The sequence below is a fragment of the Stegodyphus dumicola genome, chromosome 9 (genome assembly GCF_044657685.1).
Source record: "Stegodyphus dumicola isolate Sdum_Otavi_A_Nest chromosome 9, ASM4465768v1".
Classification (NCBI taxonomy): domain Eukaryota; kingdom Metazoa; phylum Arthropoda; class Arachnida; order Araneae; family Eresidae; genus Stegodyphus; species Stegodyphus dumicola.
In genome coordinates, this window is record NC_140776.1 from 84,725,542 (window position 1) to 84,744,809 (window position 19,268).

At 32.2% G+C, this 19,268-nt stretch overlaps 1 protein-coding gene across 5 annotated transcripts in view; it reads right to left on the reverse strand.

Moving 5' to 3' along the window:
• Window positions 1-859: 859 nt before the first annotated feature.
• LOC118185836 (uncharacterized) overlaps window positions 860-19,268 on the reverse strand; it is an 85,043-nt gene continuing 66,634 nt past the window's right edge. For 3 of the 5 annotated variants that reach the window (XM_085823708.1, XM_035355756.2, XM_035355755.2), the window contains 3 exons: window positions 11,212-11,426; window positions 11,012-11,077; window positions 860-1,077 (listed from right to left, as the gene is read on the reverse strand). In XM_085823708.1, coding sequence (XP_085679834.1) covers window positions 952-1,077; window positions 11,012-11,077; window positions 11,212-11,426 — 407 coding nt within the window. In that variant the 3' untranslated portion in view covers window positions 860-951. Of the gene's footprint in view, window positions 1,078-7,929; window positions 8,030-11,011; window positions 11,078-11,211; window positions 11,427-19,268 lie in introns of all 5 variants that reach the window. The other 2 variants (XR_004757667.2, XM_085823707.1) reach the window with 2 other exon arrangements.

Sequence of the window (19,268 nt, forward strand, 5' to 3'; positions counted from 1 at the left end):
TGCAAAATTTAGTGAGGAAGCTGGCAACCAGTGGAACAGACTAACACTGTTCCACTGGTCGCCAGCTCTCAGTTCAAAAGTGAATGATGTAAAAAACTGACTGCTCTCCTCTCCCACTAATCTTCTTTGATGTTCATCTCAGGAAAATGGAATGTGACGAAGCACATGCAAAAGCGCTCAAAAGAAATCCCGTATCTCTGCCTGTTTACAGTTTTTTACGAGCTTAGAAACTGTCTGTGATAATTGCATTTTGCTGAATCAGAAAATTATTGCTGAAAGGCATGGAATATTGGAATACACATGGTTCAGAGATGAGCTGTGACTTCACCTACTGGCATTATAAACTCCAAAAACACACATTTATGGGATAGTGAAAACCCACTTTTACTGTATGAGGACATGCAACTCTCTTCATTACAAAAGGTGGGCAGAACATCTGTTGTGAAGTGCAGGCAGTGGCACCCAGGGTTTTGTCAGCCACATTCACAAACTTGCAGTGTCATGTTGAGCTGAGTTTATAAGTTAGAGGAAATAATTTTTAGAGCCTCCTTTGATTTATTTTCATTTCTCATTCATGTAGGTATGCCATGTTCAAATTTTGTTTATCTTTTTTACACAATCATTTATGTGGCCTCTTTTAAGTGGAACACCAGTTATATTTTTGTATATTTCTGTTTTGATACACTAACAATTATCAGATTAACTTTATAGAAACAAATTCTAAAATCATTTCAGAAAAAAATTTTGTATAAATATTTATTCAAGATATGTTCAGTGATTTTTTTCTATCTACAGTTTTTTAAAAATTTAAATATACATCTGTAGATGCATTTAAAAGTATTTATTCACACACTGATCATTAAATTATAAAAATTACATTTTATACAATATCTATATATATTTACATTTTTGTTCTTTATGTCTGCAAATAGCGACATTAAAATTTGCAAATTATAGCAGTTGTAATTTTTCAGATAACTCTTTTCTTAATGTTTGATATAATTTCAGAATTTTCATTGTGAATTGAGCAGGCTCCACATCATTACCATATATGCTTGTGATTATTTTTGATAATTCCTAAAAATTTAAAAAGAAAAAAAAATATTAACAGTTACATTGAATTGTTATATTCCCCCAGATAAATAGCAAACAATTATGAATATAATTCAATAAATAACTGTAGGAAAAACACTAATAAACATTACTATAATCACCACTAAAATTTATCAAGTTATATCTTAACTACAATTTATTTACATAAATTAAAAGGAAAGTGAAAAGAATAGTCATCACATCATTTTCATATGTCTGCTTTTGTAATCATTAACATCTCATCTTCGCGCTCCTCAAGATGACACTTTACCATTATCTAACTCAGTTACAGTCACAACTGTATGGCCATTTCCTACATCATCATCTGCCCTCAGATGACAACAGCAAATAGTGAAATTTAACATATAAAATATTAAAAATGAAAACATTAAATTAATACATATAAATGAACATAATACTGAGCAGGATCTTCTAATAACAACACCAAGAAAATTTTTTTAAAAATGATGGTAATCATTATGAAAGAAAAGATTGATCAAAATTAAGCTCAAATGTGTAGATCAATTCATACGAGAAAATGTCCATAAAACACTGAAGTTTAGGTGATATGTTCTGATGAAGTCCAAGATTTCATAAATTTAGTGCAAGTGCTAGTTTTTCATAGGTCAATCGAAGAAACCACTTTTACATCATAAGTGTCATTTGGCTTGATTTTCATAATCTTATATGGTATGAGAAACTTCAGTTTCAGTTTAAGACCAGGTCCATATTGTGTATGCTTGGCTGCTACTACATCATGAAGCTGAAACTTATGAGATGGTTTGCATCATAGATTGTAGGTTTAGTGATTTTCAGCCTTTGCACTTTCAAAAGCTGCTGTTTAGCTACCTTGTGAAAATCATCATGAGTGATGATAAAATCTAACTGGATCTCGGATCTAACTGGATGTTCATGTAAATATACAAATATTTACATGAATCTATTTTGATTTAGAAAACTGTATTAGCCAAGTATATGATTAATTATAAAAATTAACATTCTTAAAAGGAGTAAAAGTATTTGATAATAATGGTTTTGGTTTCTATTTACGTATCTGGCATTATTTAAAGTATTTGTCAGTTATTAGTCTTTTCAGTGATATAATATTCAGTGTCGAATATTTTTCTACTTCACCTAAACTGCTAAATGTAGAAGTCCTTGAGCTTTTCTAATATTCAAAAAGGCTATGTGGCTTGGAATTCATTTTTATTTCTGCCACTGATTCTTCTTCATCAGCTGTAACTGCACCTGTTTTCTGAGTATTTATGTGCTTATCAATGTTAAAATAATATCAGAAAGAAACTTCAGAAATATCTTTTTACTACAAATCTTCCCAAGATTGTTATTTCTATTTATTGTAGAAATATGGGCTTTTAGTATAAATTTATCTTCATTACTCTTCAAAATGCCTTTTTTAAAGCTTGCTTATCTCTAAAAAAATTTGAAATTTGTCTGTGAAAATCATTTTATAGAGATCCTAATATATTAAATACTCATCAGACATCAATACTTTTCTTTTTTCATAGTAATTCAAACTTCTGTACATCACTTTCAAGTTCTTTAAAATGTTGCTAGTCAAGCACCTTAAAATGTGTTATTTGAATAAACTACATAATTGTCTATGTAGACGATTATACAGTTCTTTGTATAGTCTAGTAAAGAATGCATTATCACCTTTAACCCCTTTGTGCTGGGTAGCGCAAATGGGCGCTTATCGCGGAGACCGGCCTTACGCGAGCCTCTGTCCAGGGCTGGGGGCTTTTTTGCTACTAAGCCTAAATCCATGAAATTTCGAAAGTATCAACGCATTGTTTAATAATGCTCTATAGAGTATTTAAACGGCTTATGCTTTATAGATATTTTTATACTATATACTTTAATTACCTTATTTCTTGTTTAAATGCATATTTTACACATTTTATTTTCATTACTCACCATTTTATGACTTTTACCATTATACATCTGAAAACTAAATATATTACTTAAAATTCTCTTTTCGTATGAAAAATTTGAAAACAGGGATCTACACACAGTCCTACGTTACATTCCTTGCACTCGTAATAACTCATTTGCCGTTTTGGAGGATTTTTCTGGGAATGTGAACAAATGAAGCATCGTCGCCTCATTTTCTTATCAGTCTCTTCTGAACAAAGTTTTAGAAAATGTCTTTCAGTTAATCTTTCAGAATCAATATCAGAATATCAGAATCAATATCTGAAATATTTTGCATCATTTCTGCTATTTCATGCTCTGTTAAACATTTTCGATGCTTCAACATTGCAAAGGTAAAAACAGAAAGAATTCACGTCTAACAAGATCTAATTATTTTCTAAAAACTGAACTGCAAACCGAAATACCCAACACTTTAGCGAAATAAAACTTCTCTACTTACAATAAACAACTACCACATGCGAATAAAGTGCAATTTAAAGAGACGTCATAAATCACGCCATTTGGAAACATTTATTTCCCTTTTTGTTTATATAATCAAAAACACGTGTATGTGAGTCATGCTTCTCTCATTTTGAGTAGAAGGTTTAATGTACATGTATCTGAAACAATATGGACATACAGTGCCATCTTGTGGCAGAAATGATAGTTTTAAAAACGTTCCAGGAGACTGGCACAAATATGTGACAGTCGGCGCTCAGCGGGAAAACGCTCTGGCACGCCTGCATGTCGGCCGGGAGGTGAGTGTGTTCGCTGCTGGCACGTAGACGTGACAGTCGGTGCGAAAGGGTTAAGAAAGCAGATGAGTTGGGGTGAAAAATTATTTGTTAATGAAAATGAGTCACAGTAATGTTACCGTTTCCAATAATGTATCTATAACCATCATAGTGCAGCTGTAGGAAGATCCTACAATTGTTACAGAGTTGTTATAAGAACAATTTCACTATTTACCTTCAGAATAACTTCGTGTAAGGTTTTGTAGCTAGGAGGCTGGCAGAAGCTTGGGTCCATTGCGACGTCCTCCACCAACTCTTTGGTGTTTTGATTGCAAGTTTACTTTGATATCATAGCCATCAAGCTTGGAATGCATTGGATTGGAATTGTATCTTGTTTAGAGATGAATAATGATATTTATATGGGCTCAGATGACCAGAGAATTCATGTATGAAAGAGGTCTGGCAATCAGAGTACCCATTCATATTCTCTGTCTCAATGGCCACGTTCTGTTCTGGTTCTCCAAAAACTAAGTGCATACCTAATTAAGATACAATAACACGCCGAAAAAAAAATTAATTTAGAAGTCAAATAACAAAAATCAGCGTTATATTTTCAAATTTTCACAGGACTAGTTTCGATGGTTTTACCAAACCATCATCCTCAGCTGCAAAAGCGCAAATGAACAAAGTAAGATATAATAATAAGATAAGATAGGAAAGCCTGGTCAGGAGATAAGCTACTGGCGCCATCTGTTGATGAAACCAGAACTAAAATATAATTTCTTTAAAGGCTGAAGGCAAAGATGAATTGGATTATTCTCTTATCAATAAAGTTCCGAGTTCCATAGCCAAGGACTCCATTCTGGATATGAATTCCTGGGATATTTACAGGATTCCTTGCCAGTGTGGTTTAATTTACATTGGCCAACTAAGAGAGCCTGAAAATTTCATGTTAAGGAACATAACATACTTGGTCCGAAAATCACATTTTCAATTTTTCTGCTGCCAAAATTATTTAAAAAAAAATCTTCCATTGATGATCTGGATTTTCTAGAGGCTTTTCACATTCAAAAAAAACTTTCTGTTCTAGTTAACGACCCTAATTCCAATCCATCTTTGCCTTCAGCCTTTAAAGAAATTATGTTTTAGTTCTGTTTTCATCAACAGATGGTTCCAGTAGCTTATCTCCTGTCCAGGCTTTCTTATGTTTTATCTTATCATTATATCTTACTTCATTCATTTGCACTTTTTCAGCTGAGGATGATGGTTTGTAAGACCATCGAAACTAGTCCTGTGAAAATTTGAAAATATAATGCTGATTTTTGTTGTTTGACTTCTAAATTAATAACTGCAGACCTGCCTTACATAGCCATTATTTAGAATACAGAGAAAGATTGAGGTGACTGTAAAACAACTGTAATGTGTAAGGGTTTCTCATTATTCTAACATGGATGATTTTAAGGATTAGTACTTTTTCATTCAAAACTTGCTGAGATTCTGGACACACACACAAAAGAAACAAAAAAAAAAAGTCCTTCCCCCCCCCTTGAAAAGGTTTCACTTACGTCCAAAGGGACTTTTTTTAACGTTTTGTGTGTTACCTTTATGTATTAAATATCATGTTCTTTGCACTTAAAGCATAAAATTCAGTTCAGTAGCAATGTCACAAAATAATTTTTAAATGAGCATATCTTTAGAATTTCCAATACACAGTTCAGTGCCCGCTGGATATAAAAAGATTTTTTCCCCCCTCCATAGAGTGTTGCCATTGCTCGCTTTTAAATCGTTGAGTTTGTTACTCAAAAATTCGTTTACAAAATATCAAACCAATAATAAAACAAATTCTAAATTTCAAATTTGGTCTTCCACATGCCACATTCATAGGAGGATTACGTCATTCAAAATTCGATGGCTCTATGTACCGTTGTTTTATCACAATGAGAGAAATATACATACATTTATGCATATTTTTCATTATTTAATTTCTTCAAATATGTGGTGGCAACAGTTTGAAAAGTGAACCGGACATTTATAGTGATTCAAAGCAAAATCACAAAATGAAAACAATAGTCCTTCAGGGACAAAGCCTCTTTGGACTAAAAAAGTGTTCCAGTGGAAGATATCCATAAAATCCACTATATCCGATTCCATACATTTGGAAGTACATTCATGACAGCCATATAAAATAATGTATGTGTAAAGGAAATTGGGCAGGATAAAAAATTTCATACATATATATATATCCTATTAATGCAATGACAGACCCAAAGGGGTGACAGTGAGCATCAAGAGGAAGAACAATCATCACAAGACATGCTAATGCAAACTACATTTAGTTGGTGAAAATCATGACAAAACTTATGCAAGGGTTGATATCAAGTGAGGGGAAAAGTCCATAAAAATTTTATTTATTTCAAGAGTCTAGGATGCAGAGTGCAACAATAGAAATTATTAAAGGTGCTGTTAGAAATAGTGGCCACAACTATGAAGAAATGACTGTCACGAGCAACTCAGAAATACTTAGTGTTCTCTCTATGTCTACCACAGCAACCACACTTTGTACTGCATGATTTTGCAGTGTCTCCACAAGCATCTCATAAATGATTTATAGTGCCCCAAAAGAAGTAGCCCAAGTGCTTGAAGGTCGGTGAGCATGAGGCAAGCAACGGCTGTGCTGAGTTCAATCCACCTCCTCGAATATGTAGCATGGAGGTTTCTACACATTGCAGCAAAAAAATGTCTGAGGTATAATAATGCATGAATTGCATAGTCCTTCACACTGTGGATGGCACAACCTACAGCAAATCCAGGAGGATGTGCATCAGGACACCAAGGTAAATTGCGTAATTTTTTTAGGTGTTTAGGCAGAAAATATTCTCAATGGATAATTATTAAGGATTTCTGTCCAGCTGTTGTCTGTGAACTTATATTAAGCTTTCCAAGAGACAATGGTATAGCAATTTTCTGTTGACCACATGTGTGCATTATGTGTGTTGAAAATGCAAAGCTGGCATCCTAAGAGAATGAAACAGATACAGAAATTTGTAGATTATTCCTGATGGCATCAAGCATCCAATAAACAAACTCTTTCTGATGGGAATAGTCATCTACGGCTAGGAACTGTATATTCTGTACATGGAAGGCATGCATTTTTTAGTATGCAGAAACTTACATAATGCTGTGTGTGGAACATCGAATTCAGCTGCAATTGCTCATGTACTTAGAGAAAAGGAATTAGGAAACTGTTGCAGTATACATTCTTCTCATTCAGGCATGTGTACATTGCAGGATCGCTCTACATTACATCTCACTGCCTTTCGTAATCATTGAATGATTTCAATGAAGGTCACAAACAATGTCTCCTCAGATGCTGCTCTTGGTGCATTTGTTAAGTGTCTACTGCCACCTTCTTGGCCATAAATCAAATGCATATCAGCATCTTCTTCATTTGCTTAGTCAGTTACGTCACTCCTGAATGAATTATTCCATATGACTACATTTCATTGCTTGCAGCCCATACCTATTCTTGCTCCCAGTGGATATATTTCAAAATGCTACTTATGTCAGACATACTGAGCCAATTTGCCAACAAAATCAGTGATTGATCTACTGTTGCCTTCTTTTTCCTCTTGAAATGAAATTATGTTTTATTTTCATGATTTTTTACTGATTAAACTTGAATTGTAATAGCATGCATTATGACAATTGTTATTCCTGTATGAGGTATCTGTGGCATAAAATGGTCTTGTTGATGTTTTAATTACTGATAAAAATAATATTAGAAATATGTAATACATCTTTTATTGTAACTTTGCTTCACGAAACAACAGATGTGACACATAAAAGCTAATTATTTATTTTACAAATTTATATCAGTATTAAAAGAAACGGCCAAGAATTGTAGTTTTTGCACGTTTTGATATGAATGCAGATTGATCTGCCATTGGGTTATTTCAGCATATAAAATAATTACGAAAAGCTTGGACTGTTTGAAAAAACTAATTATAGTGGCTGTTGATGTCACATCTGTAAGGATTGGATGTGTTTCACCTTCAGATTTCAGTGAGAAATGATTATCCTATAGCAACTTTTTCTCACTGTTATAGTAGTACACCAAATTTAGTTTTGTTCAAATCTACTAAATACATAAAGAATGCAAGAGTTTTCTTACATTATCTGGATTATCAACTTTTTTTCCCTCTTCTCTTCACTTTGCTGTTTGAAAAGATGCTTTAAAAAACTTGATGCAAAGGAAGCTTCCAGAAGTGGCACTAACAAGATGGAATTTTTATTCAGGACTTTTGAAAACTGTTAAACATTATCAAGAACATCACACAAAATATTTTTGTCAGATGAAAATAAGACTGATAACTGGACAAGTAAAATAGTGACTACTGCTTCTGCTTTTACTAAAATTCTAAGATGAAAACAAAAAAGTTCTTGTTATTATTTTCTTTTTCAAGAGAGGAGGATATATTTGAGGTTTTGAATGCTCTCTTTGATAACATTGCAGCTCAAAAGTCTACGTATTTTCTATTGTACAGAAAAGACAATGAATAATATAAAATTCTTGAAGAGTAGAAATGAATATTTCAATGAAATGTGGACAGAAGCATTTCTATATTCACAGATGGATCTAAAACAGAAACTACAGGTTCTGGTATATGCATATATAGAGATAATTTACCAATTTATTAATGAAGAAGAAAACTACATAAAAACAATTCAATCTTCCAAGCTGAATTAATTAGCAATAAAAAAAGCAATAAACTTATCCAGTTCATTTAATAACCAAGTTAATATGTACACAGATGCTTTACCCAGCCTTGAAACTAAAAGTGGTATTTATTGCAGAAATCCAACAATCTATGAAATTCAAAAACTTTTAATCAACATGTCAATAGTACTGAGATCAATGCTAAATTGGGTTCCAGCCCATATAGATATATCAGGTAATGAACTAGCAGATTCTTTTGCTAAACAAGCAGCAATAGGAATAAATCTACCAGAATTTACAATACTCTTTCCAAAATCATATCCTAAATGTATCACATTTAAAGATCTATTTTTGCAATGGCAATCAAGATGGACTAATACTAAAACAGGACAAATAACTTAAGAATTTGTACCAAATGTTTCAACTAAATTGATATCATCATCCTTTACAATTGCAACATTTTAAAGCAGACGTGGTCCATTTCTAACATATTTTAATAGACTCAAACTCAAAGATACCGGCATTTGTAATTGTGGTAAAACAGGAAGTCCTGATATTTTAATAGACTCAAACTCAAAGATACTGGCATTTGTAATTGTGGTAAAACAGGAAGTCCTGACTACTATGTTTTTGAATGTGAATATACAAAACAGCATCACTTAAACCTTCAAATCGATATTGGAAAGAATGGACCCAACACCTATTAAAACATTCTGCTTTATATAACAAACTTTAAAAAACAATAGATTACTAGTCTATCAATTATAAAAAATAATTTCAAAGCTATTTCATCAGCTAATTTCTTTTTGTTGAATGCCTTCTTTATATTAAATATTAGAATCTGCGATATACTTTATATTATTTTGTATAAATCAAAATTAATTAATTTCACAACCATATATAGAACAGACTATAATATTTGGACCAAGATCTAAATTGAAACTGATTTGTACTATATCAATCAACTGAGACCCTCTGTAATTATGATCATCTGAAACACTGAACTTTATTTACAGAATTATTTAATCTTCCACCAAATAACTTAATACTGAACTTTATTGAACTTTAGATCTATTGAACTTCTACTGAATCCTGAACTTCTGAACTTTGAATTATTGAAATTTTACTGGACTCTTGAACTATTAAATTTCATACTATGTATATTGCATATATCAAAATCAGCTCAATGTAGCATGTAAATGCAAAGAAAGCTCTAAGTAACATTTACTGGCATGTAAACATGATTGTAAAAACTTTCTCTAATATTTCTTAATAAATAAATTCCACTGGGCGAGCTTTTTCCATTAGGTATCACCTTAGGTCGAAAGCCCTCTCCAGTGGTGCAAAGTGCAAAAGTGTTTGAACTGTGAGCTGCCACTCCATGACATCACACCTGCTCTATCGGGTTAAGATTCGGCATGTTAGGTGGCCAAGACATTAACTTATGTCTTTATGTTCCTTGTACCACTAAAACACTATTCAAGTTTTGTGATATGGGGCGTTGTTACACACTGCCGTAAGGGGCAGGGAGGAACTGTTTGCCTGGAAGACGGCATACAGTGACACTACCATTGATGTGATGAATGAGAAATCATGATTCATCTGACCAGGCAACTGTCTTCCACTTATCTATAGTCCAGTCTCGATGTTCCCGGGTTCACTATAGGCACAGTTGATAATTTTGCTTGGTCAGCAGAGGCACACGAGTGGGACATCTGCTGCACAGTCCCATATCCAACAGTGTCTGCTGAACTGTGTGTTCTGAAACACTTGCACTTGGACTTGCATTATACTGGGATGTCAGCTGAGCCACTGTCTGGTGCCGATTTTGCTGCACCAAGAAGTACAATCTCTAGCGTCTTTTTTGTTAAGATGACGCATGGAATTCCAACACCTTGGTGTTTACTGCTGCTTTCACTGTCATTTATCCATTTTGCATAAATACTAACAATGGCAGCTCATGCACAACCTACCAGTGATGCAGTTTTGGAGATACTCATTCTGAATCTTCGAGCCATTACAATCTGCTCGCTATCAAAGTCACTTAGATTAGACATTTACTTAGATTAGAAATTATTACATTTGATGGGGAAGACATGAAATATAATGGTATGTTTGGTAGCTTACTTGTCTTTTTTTTTCCTTTCTATCAAATAATTTTTCATAAGCACTCAAAACTTCACTAAACTTATATGTTTTTTTCAAAATTAAGTCAAAATTTTCTGCAATATTGAACAAAACAAATTTTGTACATTAGTTTTGGTTCTGTCCTTTTCTCACAAAATCAAAGATCCTCTTTAAAATTTTCCACCAGAATGAAAACATTTAATAACGTAGGTCTTTCATAAAAGCAAACAATTGCAAAGCAGGGAATACATGTATATTACTACAGTATTGCAGATGAAACAAGACATTTTGCATTAATTCAGTCAAAATTTAGAAGATATATTAATGTAAATGAACAATTGTACAATAAAATAAGTTTATAAGTCAATATAACTGAACTTGTATTAATTATACTTTGTACAAATTTTACCTCACATTTTCTGTGAAGACTAGCTGATATGCTTATGAATTTGGAAGCTGGAATGCCAGATAAATTCTGTAAGAGAAAAATAATAATTCCTAAACACAAAACTAAGAAAGTAACAAAAATATTACAGAACTTACATTTTGGAATTATGTAACTTTAATTATATTAATTCAAATGTAAAGTAATTTATATGGAATAACTACCTGGTGTGTCAAAAGTGTTTCCATAATGGCTATTCTTGATCCCAAAAGTACATCCACACATTTTGTAGTAACCGCTATTTGAATAATATCACCTTGTTGTGCAATAGAAAATGATAATGGACTACCTTTACAAGTTAAATGAGCATCCTCATTAAAATCTTTAATATTACTTTTTTGTAATAAAAGCTGATATACATAATGTGTAAGATCACAGCCTAAAAAGGAAAAAAAAAAAAAGCAGAATGCTATTAGAATTTACAATTAATATGTACACCTTAATATATAAGCAAAGTAGATAATTGTAGGTAATAAAATAGAATGCAAAACTTCAGAATAATTTAATTTTCTGTTAAGTTGGCAACCATGTAGTTTAATTTTCTAGAGATCTAATGAGTCTTACAGAAGTTATCTAGAATGGAGAGTTAGTCATTTTTTAACTTGAAAATTATTGGAGAAATGAAAAGTTTACCTCAAAACATAAGCAAATTACATATTAAAAAAAAAACCAAACGAGATAGTCTGACCTTATTTTAAATAATGTATCTGATACTGCTACCAATAATATATGATAATTTATATCTTAACTATTCAATTCATGAGCAATTTTTCTCTAAGATTGTAATGTTGTTTTCCATGTATTATAGTTTTGATTAGAATTAAGGCTTTTATATTTATAGATAAATCCAGATTTTTGATTTTTAAAAAATGAATAAAGTTTTTCTATTCTTTTTTTTTTTAAATTATGATTATTTTAGATCACAAATAACTTTGGCTAAATAATTAGCAGCTATTTTCAGAAAATGTCATTGTCTTTGCTAATTCTTTGTTTGTAGTTTCTTTGCTATGAGAGCATTTTAACAAGAACATTGATCAGTTGGTTAGTATCAGGTGAGAAATAATACTGAAAGTTATCTTATTTGGTAAATTCTAAGAATAACGTTAAATCAGCAGTTAATGTCTAATACAGTTTAAAGTTAGGACATTTTGCATAACAGTCTAAAGTAATAATGCAGACTGAACTTTTGAAATAAATCTTGGCAGTGTTAGGATATGTTGTTGTATATTTGGAAAGGAAAACACAGTGTAGATACACAAGAGATATCCAGAAAGTGTATAAAGTGATCAAAGTCAATATAAGCATTATAGTCTTGTCTATGTTAAATGTGAGTGATTCATTTATCTTTAACAAATTGCCTTTATCTCTTAACAAATAACAGATATGATAGAAGAAATCAATTTGTGCTGATGTATCATTTTCTATATGTTTAATATGATCAAGATAATCAGATTGCCCACCATCACAAAATACATTTTGTTATTCATTTCTCAAATGCAGGTAATGTGAAACTAGCAGCCATTTATTAACAATTTTGTGCAATACACAAGGAATATGCCAGGGGTGATAGAATATTAACAGCAGCTCAAGTCATTTGGCTGTGAATTAATTTATCAATCTCCACATAACCAAGTCAAGTGATTCGTATAATTTCATGCATCTCAAAACTGTCACAAAGAGTGTTCCCAAGTGGTCAAAAATGGTGCCATTAAAATTCGCTTACATTTGAAAGTATCATAACTATCCTTATTCTACAATACATACTGTTACACATAAACTGGTGACTTATTATGACAAGTATCTGAACAATGATGCAATTAAGTAGAAAAATAGTTCAATATATGCAGAATTAATAAAATTTGAAAAAAAAAATACTATGTTTTTTAAAGCTTGTTAACAAGGAACTATTTTGATTATATATTATTCTCTATTATTTACACTATTTTATCTATTATCCATATGCAATTTTAAAAATATACAGTGCTAAATGCCGCATCTAAAATTTCTACAGGTATGGATGGTTCAGTGGTATTTTTATCTAAATCAACATTCAATCTATGTTAAAAGGGAATATATTAGAATGCCAAAACAAATTAATTGAATCCAGAATCGATCATCATCTCATCAGCAGCATTCAAGTTGCATCAAGCAAATTGAAAGCAAGTTCTGAAGTTCCCACTGTTGAAACTTAGCATTCTTAAATTTAGTGCACTTCTCTGTATTTTCACGTTGTCATTCAGAGGCAGAGAAAAAGTGTCTGTTCAAACCGGAAAATTCCAAATCCCGCTGGTTGTTTTATTCAACATCATTTGGGAATGGGAGTGGACTGATATTGGAGACAGCTTGACAAAAGATTCCATCTAATGCTCTGATGTCCACAACTTGTACTAGTCCATCCGGATCAGGAAAAATCTTCTCAATGTGAGCTAGTGTCTACTTCAGTCTTATTTCATCCTTAAGAAAAACTAGCTGGCCTAATTTGAGGTTGGATTTATTGCATTTTGCATGGGTCTGAAAATAGTTGAGATATTCCACACTTCAGTGGTTCCAGAAATTAGCTCTAAGGTTTTGAATTAAGGTTCACCTAGAAGACAAGGACGGAGAAGTTTCATTTGTTTCTGGTATCAACAAAGGTGAAGTTCCTATTAGGATATGACCTGGAATAAAAGGCTGAATGACCAACTGGGTCAGCAGAAATAGGTGATAGAAGTCGACAGTTTAAGCAAGTTTCTATTTGTATAATTAATGTATAAAGCACTTTGAAGTTTAAAACTGCTGTTTTTAGAACCTTTATCAGAATTCTCTTCATTGATTTTACATTATCCTCCCACACTCTGCCAAAATGTGGTGAAAAAGGAGGAATACAATTCCATGTTATGCCTTCTTTGGAACTAAAGCATTGAACAGAATCCAATCTACAATCTAAGGAGGTTATCAGCAATACTTTCGATCTTTTGAAGTTTGTAGCATTATCTCTTCAGACAAGGGAGAGTTTAGACCATCTAGCAATAATCTTCTAAGACATGCAAAAAAATGCTTCAGCAGACAAATCCAATACTGTTTATAAATGAAGAGCCTTTATCATAAAGCAAATAAATATTGTGATTTATGATTTTAAAGTAACTCTAGATCTTTTTTAAATTAGGTTTGGTAATAACTGGTCCTACAAAGTCTTTTCCTATTTTCCCAAATAGTATAATTGTTATAGCTCTAAGTAAATCTCCCATCATTTAGTTTGGTTTCTTGTCTAAAAGCAAGTCATGCATTTACTTATAAAATGTCTACCTCCATCTTGTCCGGAAGATATCCAGCACAATAATAAGAGAAAATGTTGTCTAATAAGAGAAAGTGTTGTCTGAACACCCAAATGATGAGATTTTTCTGTGATAATAATCCATAAGTAATTCAGTGAAATGATGTCTTTTTGATAAAAGAAGTTGATCTTTCTGAATTCCTGAAAGACTGGAAAGACTTAATCTCCCATTAACTCATAAAAGTTCATCTCTGTCAAGAAATACATTTAAAGACGAAACCTTACTATTAATTGTAACCGGTCGTTTCGACAGCAGGCACCTAATTTCAGGTTGAAACTCAGAATGCTGAACACATTTGATTAGCACCTTTGTTGCATCCTGCAATTCAGAAGCACTCAAAACAACTTTATTTTTTTCCATGGTGAATTGATTCTAATGTTACTCACAAACCTTAAACTTCACACTGTAATCCTAATCAGTTCACTAAATGATAAATTCTTTCTCAATGGAACTTTCACCTATGACTGTTGACTTTACCACAGCTCCCTCTTGAAGATTTTCTTTATCAAATTCCTTTACTTATTCTGAGAGTTAAGGCCACGAATCAATGTTCTGTAATAACCACTTAGGTCCAGGCCACCACATATCACATTTCATAGTTCAGCTAATACATTTCTTTCATTGATTTTGTCTTCATTCCTCTAGTCAGCATGTCAGCCAGATTTTCATCTCCAGGACAGTAATTCCAGGTTTCAGGTGATGTTTCCTCTTGTATTGTCATTCAATGGCGGATGAATAGCTTCCATTTATTCAAATTGTTCTTTATCCAATGTAACGCCACAGAAGAATCTGTCCAAAAGTGTGCATTTATTTGGAGCCTCATCTCTAGCGGTTCCTTGACATTTGAGGATAATCTTGAGCTAGTGAGTGCTCACATCAGCTCTAGTCTTGGAAGAGACAGCTTCTTCTGCAGAGCTCCTCTATTTTTTGGAATTACACAACTGCTTCCTTTCACTTCTTTTCAATGGAAGTTCTTATGACTGTTGACAGCTTTCATTTGAATAAAAACATAGATATGCAATGATTATTAAAAATTATATTTATGGAAATACAGTGAATAAAAGAATGCTTACATAAAATATAGAACAAAAACATGTATTTTGTGTCTCGCATATGTTCATGATACAACTGCATTAATAAAATCATTACAGAGTTTACAATGTTTTACTATATAAAATACTTAAATTTCTGAAAATATATGTGTTCATATTAATGGTTTAAATAAATTTATTTAAGCTTAAATTGTAATAAAATAACAAAATCACAGGTGACACACATCACTGAAACACATTCACAGAATATACACATGAGAATATAATAGTGTAGTCAAAAAGTACAAAGAAAGTGTGACAAAGGAATTACAGAATTAACACTCTCCAATTCTGTTGTCATTAGAGCTAATAAAAGTATGATGAATGACATAAGCAAGAAAAAGTCAACTTATTATTGAATGAAAAGCAAAACTTAAATTAAAAAAGGGGGGAGTGTTAACTAATGCAAATCTCTTAAATGTTTGCATGAGTGTCTTATTTTTTATGCTGAGCAGTTTTCTTAGCTTTTTAAATTTTGTTTTCAGAAGAGCTTTTATGAAGATATCTGCTAACTGATCTTCAGATTTCACATATTTTATAATGACAGACTTGTCTTCATATTTTTCAAAAATAAAATGGTAGTGAACATCAGTATGTTTTGTGCATTTGTGAAATACAGAGTTTTTTTTAATCTATTCAATAGCACTCTGATTATCAAAGAAGGTATATTTACATATTTTATTTTCACCCACATCTTGCAAAAGTTGGCTCAGCCACAATACTTCTTACATTGTAGTTCAAGCTGCAATATATTCAGCCTCAGTGGCAGAGGTAGAACTGATTGTTTTGCTGAATTTGAGAATATACTCTGAAGTTGATTTTCTTATATTCACATTGTTAGCAAAATCTGCATCTGAGAATCCAACAAGATGAGAAGTATCATTAGTCACTGGAGAATAATTGATGCCATAGTTTACTGTAGCTTTCAGGTTTTCAAAAACATGTTTTACAGCATTTCCGTACACTTAGCCAGTATTCAGCTTGAAATCTACTAGACAACAAAAGCTACATCTGGATATGTAGTCATAGAAAGGAACTAAGTGATCCAATAGCTTCTCTGTAAGGAACTGTTTTTCCTTCTAGTAATGGATTGGAATCTAATGAAAGGATTGTACCAAGATCTGCAGATACAGAATTAGAACTTGCATCTTTTAAATGAAATTATTTCAGATTATGCTTTATATAGCTTTCTGAAAGGTATGAAAACTGAGCCATTTGCTTTATGATCAATTTGCATACCAACAAAACATTCTGTTCCACAAACTGTGGCTTCAAACTTTTTCCTCAGATCATCCAGAATTTCAAATGATATTTCTTGTTCTTCACAAAACAATAAAGCATCATCCAAGTAGAATTAAAAATACTTTCTTATTTCTAAAAACACATGAATCAAAGGCACTTTGCTTGAAACCAAAACTAGTTAAGAATGAAGAAAATGTCTTGTTCCAACATCTAGAGGCTTGTTTCAATCAATACAGGGATTTTCTGAACTGACACACTAAATTCTTTCCATAAAGTAAGCCTGGAGGAGGTTGCATGAATACTGTTTCTTCAATTTCACCATAAACAATGCAGCCTGCAGTTTTTATGTTGATTTGCATGGCTTTCAATTTTCTCCTTTCAATTGAGAGAACCTTTCAGCACAAAAACTTGCTTTGTATCTGTTAATTTTTCTGTTATGAAGATATTTTACTTTGAACACACACTTAGATCCAACTATATGAACTATCTCTGGTGGAGGTACAAGATCCTATGTTTTATTTTTATTATGATAATTTAACTCTTTATTCATGGCTTTTTTCCAGTTGTCTGCTTAATGAGAGTTCAATGCCTCTTCATATGTCTTAGGTATCACAATATATGTAACATTCAGTTCATAATGAGCAGGGAGTTTTAGAGTATTCCTGGGACGAAGTTATAGTGGATATCTTCACTATCTGAGCTAGGATGAATACTAAGCAAATCATCATCTACTTCATTTGTAGGAATCCTTGTCATTCACATCATCTTCATTGATTGAAAATGAGAATATTGATGGTGGTGCAATTTTTGTCTTAGCATTCTCCTCATAAAAATAACATTTCTTGAAACTTTAAGAATAACAATTCTTGATTGGTTTTAGTGATTGAATCACTAAGATGGTAATTCTTAGATTCTTTTTCATATCCCACAAAAATTGACTTTTTGTTTTTGGGTGTTAGTTTGTTTCTTAGGATATCGGGCATATGCACAGTGGTTTTCGAACCAAAAACTTTTAAATGAAGAAAATTTTCCAGTCCATAATTGATATATGAAGTTCCACCCAGAGCTTCAGTTAGAGGAGTTCTGTTCAAAATATAGACTGCTGTATTCACAGCATTTGCTCACAGATACAAAGGTAATTCTTTGGAATACATCAAGCACTTTCCATAATTGTACACACGCCCCTTTTAGATCTTCCATTTTGCTGTGGATGTAAAGAGCTGTTATTTCTAACTGAATACCTCATTTGTTTAGAAAATTCCTGAAATGCAATTACACGCATCCAGTTCCATTGCCAACTTTAAGCATTTTAACTTAATGACCAAATTTATTTTCACATAGTTGTACAAAAGTTTTGAATAATCCTAAAGCATCACTGTGTTCCAGAAAAGAAATTGTTCTAAAACCATTGTAATCATCTTCCATTGATATGAAATAATTTGCTCCACTATATGGACATAGGACCACAAATATCAATGTATATTAATTCTGCTGGTTTAGTAGAGCTTATATTCTTTAGAACTAAATGGAAATCCATGTTGCTCACCATACTGGTAATCTTTGGAAAAGAATTCATCTCTGTTTGAGACATCTAGCTTTTCAATTAGTCTTTTATCACTTAGTTCGCAAAGAGTTTTGAAGTTTATGTGACCTGCTCTTTCATGCCATATTGACCATATAGATTCTCCTCGTGAAAAATTTTTGCTTTGGAAGAAATTATAGTTTTAAAAAGCATGTAATACAAGTTGCTTGTGGAATGTACTAATAAGAAAACTAATTCATATTCACACTTATAATATATTAGCATGATTTTGCATTTTTAATATCTTCATTCCTTTATCTGTAATAACCCTTTCAGAGAAGATATTTCTTTAAATCTTGAACACAGAGAACATTACGTACTTCTCCTTCTTGCCATTTATTATAAGCTTAAGAATTTTTATATTTGCCTTTTCTTTCATAGGTAATTCTAAATTGTTGCCAAGATATATAGTTTCATATTCACTTGTCTCATTGAAGCTGTCAAAGTAGCTGAGATTGTAGGTCATACGAGCAGATGCACCAGTGTCCACGATCCACTATTCATCACTTCTTTCTTTACATTTCACTGCTAAATGCACTGTACTTTGTTGCAATTCTTTTACACACAGCTTGGAATGACACTCTTGAGCATAATGTCCTTTCTTACGACAGATATAAGAGCGCATTTTGGTTTTAACTAAGTTTTCGTTACCATTTTAAAAATCTATCCTAGATTCTTGAATCTCGCATATATTGCCTGTTTTGCTTAAATTTCCTGCAATTAGAAGTGAAAAAAATGCAGACTCACCTTTATCGAATAGTGATAAAAATGTTTCTTCATCTATGAGCCTTGCGGTCAGATTTGACAACTTTTGTTTACTATCATCAATGGAAAACCAGACTTGTATGAAACTTCTATACTTCAGAGGTAAATATTCTAAAATTTTTGTAATTGCATTTCCATCACTGCAATCTTTGATTTGATGAGAAAGATTTTGAATTTTTGCAATATACTGCAATATTGTTTCATTGCATTCCATTTTCAACTGATGA